Below are 8,277 nucleotides of genomic sequence, written 5' to 3'. Positions count from 1 at the left end.
TGCCTCGCCTGCTGAGTTCCTCCAGCATTTTGTGTATGTTTCTCAGATTTCCAGCATCTGCAGATTTTCTCATTTACAATTCCCTGGTTTATTTTTAAAGTCTTTCTTAAACAGGAGAACAATACCAGCTATCTTCCAATCATCTAGCACCGCATCCGTGGCTAAGGACGTTTTAAATATCTCCGCCAGGGCTCCGGAAACCTCTGCGCCAGCCTCCGACAAAGGCTGACAATGTCTTGTCAGGCCTTGGGGATTTATCCACCATTATTAACCTTAAATTATGATATTGCAGTTTGTAACGTTTTAACGGACTTAAAGTATGACCACGATTGTCTGTTCACTTGGATGTAAGAGTAGAGCTACTTTCTGCAAAAAACAAAATATTCTCGAACATAATATAACATTCTGCCCCGGCCCACGCCACTAAAACATGATAACCTTGCAATATCTGTATTCCGCAAAGCTGTCAACCCAATGTGCCTAAATTACCAGGTCTACCACGTATCATTGGCCGTGAAGAAAGCTTCCCGTTTGAGGCCGACTAGAAGGGCGCTATATAAACGCCAGTTCAACATTTTCACCAGATCACTTGTCTTAATTCCCTGTCAGGGGCGAATCCCACTGAGTCTCCTTGAAGACCATCGAGTGAAATTTGGTTGGAGTGTAAAGATGACAACAATCCGGCGGTTGGAGACCTCCAACGACGGCGCCTCAAAGGAGGGAAATGGAGATTCCACAATCATTGTTCAGAACAAATACGAGTTCTGCGGATACAATTTAAAGATCTCTCGTTTCATCAATGCTAACCTGGGCTTTTCGGCCTATGTTTGGGAAGCTGTAAGTCAACTAATTAACTAGAGCGAGGCAAAGACCGTGTTACACACGCGTTGTATTTACCACGGGAGGTAGGGGGCTGGTCAAAAAGCAAAAAAAAAAGCAGATACTGATCACCTAATTAAAATTAGAAAGTGCAGGAAAAAATTGGCAAATCGGGCAGCATTTGTGAAAGAACAAAGACTGGAACGCGTCAAAAACTCATCTCAGGAAGATGGGTTTTAGCCTGAGGTATGAAGGCTGTTAAACTTGTTTCTCTCTCCGCAGATGGTTTCCGATATCTAGGGTATCGCCGGCATTTGCCGCTTCTTTATGTACCTCAGAGTGGGAAAGCTCCTTGTGCTTTGTCTCTGTAATGGGCTGCAGGTCGGGATTTTGCCCCTTCACTCAAATAAAAAGGGATATATCACCATTCCAGCGTGTCTGTTCTATGCCCAGCTGCAGCATGCTTAAAACAAAATAGTTGATTTTATTTTGGGGGGAGGATTTCTTGCGTTTAGATGGAGGTGGGTGCGCGATGTGGATGGTTAAATGGGGATTACCAACTTGTTGCTTTATAAATTGAAGCTCCAATTCTCTCCCTCTCATCAGATGTAGATCCTGAACACAGTCACAGCCCCTTCGCCCTGGGTTGTCATTATATGCGTGCAACGTGGAGGCGGCGGTGAGCTGGGTTCCTCAGTGCCCAAGTGGGCGAAAGCTATTCCGTTGTTTTACTATTGTGACCGGAACCGTTACACCAAAACAGGAAGTTTATAGCTTGTTTTTAAATTTAAGATTGGTGCCACAACCAGCGCTACATTTATACGGAAACCATTGATGCAGCCGTGCTGTGGACATATAGACCTCCCTAGGGATTAAAAACGAAAACACGAGAGACTACAGAAACTATCATCTGGAGCGACAAACAATCTGCCGAGGGAACTCGGCGGATGGAAAAGCATCTCTGGGAGGAAAAGAACTGTCCACTTTTCGGGTGAAATCTACAGGTCCTTTCCTCACACCGTTGCTGCTTGATCCATTAGGTTGCTCCAGTAGAATCTTTGTCGGCTCCGGTTACGAAAGCCCCACTAAGAACGCGTCTACAAACAAGGAGTCCCTATACGCTGTTAAATTCAGAAGTTAGACGTTCTTTTCTATGGATGGCAAAACTAAACACCTTCTCTCCTCACTGTTAGCAGTAGCTTTTTTTCTTGTCTGCCTCGTGTGTTTTGATACAATTCATTACTGTATTGTGGAGGTGTAGTTACTGCGTCGAGTGATTATTATGTATTTTCCGACTTACGACAAATCGACTTACGGACGTCTATATAAACGAAACACATTAGTTACCGGGAGACCTCTTATATGGACACGTGAACTGATGAGATTGCGGATTATTACTGGTTGGAGGGGGGGGGGAATCCATTGGGGAGGCGGTTTAAATCCGTTTAGTGCGTCAGTTTCGTCTGCAGAAGAAAGCCGCAATCAATCCGACCTAGTGCGGCCTTATTTGGATTGCTCGACGGCAACAGTGCGCTGTCGAGTCATGTGTATTTGCACAGATTATTTGCTAATGTGCCCTGCCCTTTATTAACAGTAAAGGTCGGATTTGCATCACTGTCTTCATGAGCCTATTCCGTGTTCCATTATTTTAGGGGGTCGCTCTCTGTCGGTTTTTTGAGAAACAGAACGCCTTTTTTACTGGGAAGAGAGTGATTGAGCTGGGATCGGGCACTGGAATCGTGGGGATTTTAGCAACCTTACTTGGTAAGTGAAAGGCGGGGTAACGAACTGAAATCTAGTTCTTTCTGATATTAACACGGAATCCGGAAAATAATGACGGCCGTACTGGATATGAGGAAAAGGGTGTTATTGTCTAGGACACTGTTAAAGCCGTTTAGTTTAGTGAGAAAATAATAAATGAAATCTGAAGGAACGTCGCTTTCGCATGGATTGACCTCTCCTCCCCTGTATAACAAAATCGATTGTTCTGTTCAAGTTTAGTTCTACAGGTGCCCTGCCCGGGTCAAAACTCATACAGCACCAATCAATTTTTGTCTTACTGATAATATGACCATTTATTGCAAATGAGGTACTGAGTGGACACTGATTGTAGACTATTAGATTTCCAAGCAAATTGGTCTTTGGGCTCTGCTAGTTTTAAAACAATAAGTAATGCTATTGTCTCCCGAAATAAGATTCAAAAAGTAAAAGTGCTAGGCAGGCAAATCCAAGGAAAAAATCAAAAAGGGTCACATTTCAACATAATTGTATAAGGGCTAAGAATGCTGTAAAACCAAGCCTGAAGGCTTTGTGTGTCAAAGCGAGGAGCATTCGTAGCAAGGTGGATGAATTGAATGTGCAGATAGTTATTAATGAATATGATAGAGTTGGGATCACAGAGACGTGGCTCCAGAGTGACCAAGGATGGGAGCTCAACATCCAGGGATATTCAATTTTCAGGAAGGATAGACATGCAAGAAAAAGATGTGGGGTAGCGTTGCTGGTTAGTGAAGAGATTAACGCAATAGAAAGGAAGGACATTAGCCTGGAGGATGTGGAATCGATATGGGTAGAGCTGCATAACACTAAGGGGCAGAAAATGCTGGTGTGAGTTATGTACAGGCCACCTAACAGTAATAGTGAGGTTGGGGATGGCATCAAACAAGAAATTAGAAATGCGTGCATTAAAGGAACAGCAGTTATAATGGGTGACTTCAATCTACATATAGATTGGGTGAACCAAATTCTTAAGGGTGCTGAGGAAGAGGATTTCTTGGAATATATGTGGGATGGTTTTCTGAACCAACATGTCGAGGAACCAACTAGGGAGCAGGCCATTCTAGACTTGGTATTGAGCAATGAGGAAGAGTTAGTTAACAATCTTGTTGTGCGAGGCCCCTTGGGTAAGAGTGACTATAATATGGTGGAATTCTTCATTAAGATGGAGAGTGACATAGTTAATTCAGAAACAAAGATTCTGAACTTAAAGAAGGGTAACTTTGAAAGTATGAGATGAGAATTAGCTAAGATAGACTGGCAAATTATACTTAAAGGATTGACGGTGGATATGCAATGGCAAGCATTTAAAGATCGCATGGATGAACTACAACAATTGTTCATCCCAGTTTGGCAAAAGAATAAACCAGGGAAGGTAGTGCACCCATGGCTGACAAGGGAAATTAGGGATAGTATCAAGTCCAAAGAAGAAACATAAATTAGCAAAAAATAGCGGCACACCTGAGGACTGGGAGAAATTCAGAGTCCAGCAGAGGAGGACAAAGGGCTTAAATAAGGAAAGGGAAAAAAGATTATGAGAGAAAGCTGGCAGGGAACATAAAAACTGACTGTAAAAGCTTTTATAGATATGTGAAAAGAAAAAGATTGGTCAAGACAAATGTAGGTCCTTTACAGTCAGAAACAGGTGAATTGATCATGGGGAACAAGGATATGGCAGACCAATTGAATAATTACTTTGGTTCTGTCTTCACTAAGGAGGACATAAAGAATCTTCTGGAAATAGTAGGGGACCGAGGGTCTAGTGAGATGGAGGAACTGAGGGAAATACATGTTAGTAGGGAAGTGGTGTTAGGTAAATTGAAGGGATTAAAGGCAGATAAATCCCTAGGGCCAGATGGTCTGCATCCCAGAGTGCTTAAGAAAGTAGCCCAAGAAATAGTGGATGCATTAGTAATAATTTTTCAAAACTCTTTAGATTCTGGATTAGTTCCTGAGGATTGGAGGGTGGCTAATGTAACCCCACGTTTTAAAAAAGGAGGGAGAGAGAAACCAGGGAATTATAGACCAGTTAGCTTGACAACGGTGGTGGGGAAAATGCTAGAGTCAGTTATCAAAGATCTGATAACAGCACATTTGGAAAGTGGTGAAATCATCGGACAAAGTCAGCATGGATTTGTGAAAGGAAAATCATGTCTGACGAATCTTATAGAATTTTTTGAGGATGGAACTAATAGAGTGGATAGGGCAGAACCAGTGGATGTGGTTATTTGGATTTTCAAAAGGCTTTTGACAAGGTCCCACACAGGAGATTAGTGTGCAAGCTTAAAACACATGGTATTGTGGGTATGGTATTGATGTGGATAGAGAATTGGTTGGCAGACAGGAAGCAAAGAGTGGGAATAAATGGGACCTTTTCAGAATGGCAGACAGTGACTAGTGGGGTACCGCAAGGCTCAGTGCTGAGACCCCAGTTGTTTACAATATATATTAATGATTTAGATGAAGGAATTAAATGCAGCATCTCCATGTTTGTGGATGATACGAAGCTGGGTGGCGGTGTTATCTGTGAAGAGGATGATAAGAGGATGCAGGGTGACTTGGATAGGTTAAATGAGTAGGCAAGTTCATGGCAGATGCAATTTAATGTGGATAAATGTGAGGTTATCCACTTTGGTGGCAAGATCAGGAAAACAGATTGTTATCTGAATGGTGGCCAATTAGGAAAAAGGGAGGAGCAACGAGACCTGGTTGTACACCAGTCATTGAAAGTGGGCATGCAGGTACAGCAGGCAGTGAAAAAAGCGAATGGTATGTTGGCATTCATAGCAAAAGGATTCGAGTACAGGAGCAGGGAGATTCTACTGCAGTTGTACAAGGTCTTGGTGAGACCACACCTGGAGTATTGTGTGCAGTTTTGGTCCCCTAATCTGAGGAAAGACATTCTTGCCATAGAGAGAGTACAAAGAAGGTTCACCAGATTGATTCCTGGAATGGCAAGACTTTCATATGCAGAAAAACTGGATCGACTAGGCTTATACTCACTGGAATTTAGAAGATTGAGGGGGGATCTTATTGAAACGTATAAAATTCTAAAGGGTTTGGACAGACTAGATGCAGGAAGATTGATCCCGATGTTGGGGAAGTCCAGAACGAGGGATCACAGTTTAAGGATAAAGGGGAAGCCTTTTAGGACCGAGATGAGGAAAAACTTCTTCACACAGAGAGTGGTGAATCTGTGGAATTCTCTGCCACAGGAAACAGTTGAGGCCGGTTCATTAGCTATATTTAAGAGGAAGTTAGGTATGGCCCTTGTGGCTAAAGGGATCAGGGGGTATGGAGAGAAAGCAGGTACAGGGTTCTGAGTTGGATGATCAGCCATGATCATACTGAATGGCGGTGCAGACTTGGAGGGCCGAATGGCCTACTCCTGCACCTATTTTCTATGTTTCTATGTTTCAACTCTATCCAGATTTCATATACTGTTCTTTTTGTAATCACAATAATTAAGGGTAAAGAGTTTTTTCCCTCTTTTGGTCAGGTGGAGAGGTCACTATGACCGATAAGCCGAACATCCTGAAGCAGATAGAAAACAATGTCTCCATCAACATCCCCTCTGCCTGCAGGCACCGTGTAAAGGTCCGTTCGCTGGCCTGGGGTGAAGATCACAAGAGGTTTCCCTCCGATTATGACTTCATCCTGGGTTCCGATATCGTTTACAGCTCAGTGAACTACCCGGCACTTATGGAAACATTGCGACATCTCGCCAGCCATGGAGCCACAATTTACCTCTCTTCCGAATTACGGAGGAGGAATGGGTCACCCTCTTTTCACGAGCAGCTTCTGCCTCAATATTTTAATTGCCAGGTGGTTGACAGGATAGATGATAAAAATATCATTGTGTATAAAATGTCCAAAATTGGTAGAGACCCCGGTGTTGGGTGCTTAAATTAAGTAAGAGAACCTCTATTTCTCTCATGTTCTTCCAGCTTCTTGGTTTTAAAAACCAGCGGAATTTATATTCTCTGAAAGACTTTGTTCTGGTTATTGTTTATGGGACTATTCTCTATTTTTCCCATTGATTGACTGCAGGGGTTGATGCTCGACTGTGGTTTGGTCAAGTGTTCGATTATTCTGTATGGTGATTGGATTGAAAACACGGAGTAACAACTAGAGCTGTTCCTCGGGGTTACTGTGGTCTGGCACCTGTGAAGTAGCCAGGAAAGTGATGATGGTGCCACACACCTTAATGCTTCGCCGAGAAACTCCAGCCGCGGCTCTTACCGATCAATTTGAGAATTTCCATTATTGTGTTATCTTGAAGTAATATTCCAGCGGTGCTTATCCTGGTTAAGCAGGTTCCCACAGGGAAGACTGATTGCTTACTCTATCGATGGTCAATCTGTTCTGGTTCTCCAATAATGTTCCCAGTTCAGTGTACTGGTTCGATTTTTACCAATCTTATTTTCTTGTTAACACGTACGATGATATTTGGACAATTTGCATGAAATATTCACTGTTCTTTCCAACACTTCACAATGACTTTCCTTCACTTGCAAGGTCAGAAGCAAGTGTGTTCGGTGATGTTCAGCATTATTCGCAGCCCCTGCATAACGAAGCAGTACACACCCTAATGCAACAAAATCCGGATAGTTTTGAGGTCTGGGCTAGTAGGTGGCAAATAACACTCAACTAGTGTCAGACAATGGCAGTATTCAGCAAGAGGAATTCCAGCATACCTCTCCTATAGGTAATGACATTTTTGCATTTGACACCCTCTCCACTATTAGATATCCTTGGGTTTACACTTGATAAGAAATGGAGCCGAAGGAACTAGATATGCCAAGTGGCCTTACACACAAGTTGGAAGCTAAGGATCATGTGCTTAGTAACTCACCTCCAAATTCCCCGAAGCCTGTCCACTATCTGCAAGGTTCACATCAGGAGAGCGATGCAGTTGCCTGGATGAGTACAGCTTCAACATCATTCACAGCATGCAGAATAAAGCAGCCCATTTTAAAAGTACCCATCAACAGCTATTCACCCAGTCCACATCCAATGCACACTGACTGCAATTTGTACCGTCTGCAGGATGCACTGCAGTAATTCTCCAAGACTCCTTAGTTGTTGCAAACCCACGATCACAACCAGCTAGAAGGACAAGCACAGCAAAAGCATGAAGACACCACCACATGGAAGTTGCCCTTCAGGCCACACGCCATCCTGACTTTTAAATATATCATTATTCCTTCACAGTCACTGGGTCAATATCCTGACACACCCTCAGTAGATTGCGTTAGTTCAGTGCCAATTTCTCGAACGCAGTTAGGAATGGATAATTAAATGCTTGCTCTGCCTGCGAAGCTCACATCAATTAAACAAAAACAAAAGAGAGCACATGTAGTGTCTTGCTGTATTTCTTTCTACATGTCCGACAGGTAGGGTCAGTCCTCATTAACGAGCGAGGGTAGGGAAGGAAGAGGGTGGTTAGGAATCTCTTTCTCTTCTTGCAACATTTCATCTAGATATTGTGGTCTAAACTCTATAGTTAGAATTATTATGATATTGCGCCAATGGCAACTCCATATTCAAAATAACCATATAACCACATACCAATTACAGCACAGAAACAGGCCATCTCGGCCCTTCTAGTCCATGCTGAATGCTTACTCTCACCTATCCCACTGGCCTGCACTCAGCCCATAACCCTCCATTCCTTTTCCT

At 43.0% G+C, this 8,277-nt stretch overlaps 1 protein-coding gene across 1 annotated transcript; it reads left to right on the top strand.

Annotated features, from left to right (window-relative positions):
- Nucleotides 1-669: 669 nt before the first annotated feature.
- Nucleotides 670-6,507, top strand: LOC132403865 (EEF1A lysine methyltransferase 3-like). The gene is made up of 3 exons (XM_059987623.1): nt 670-837; nt 2,472-2,583; nt 6,095-6,507. Exons 1-3 carry the CDS (start codon nt 670-672, stop codon nt 6,505-6,507), a joined length of 693 nt encoding a protein of 230 aa, XP_059843606.1.
- Nucleotides 6,508-8,277: the final 1,770 nt, after the last annotated feature.

The sequence above is a fragment of the Hypanus sabinus genome, chromosome 2, assembly GCF_030144855.1.
Source record: "Hypanus sabinus isolate sHypSab1 chromosome 2, sHypSab1.hap1, whole genome shotgun sequence".
Taxonomy (NCBI): Eukaryota; Metazoa; Chordata; class Chondrichthyes; order Myliobatiformes; family Dasyatidae; genus Hypanus; species Hypanus sabinus.
This window is presented reverse-complemented; position numbering and strand designations above follow the sequence as displayed.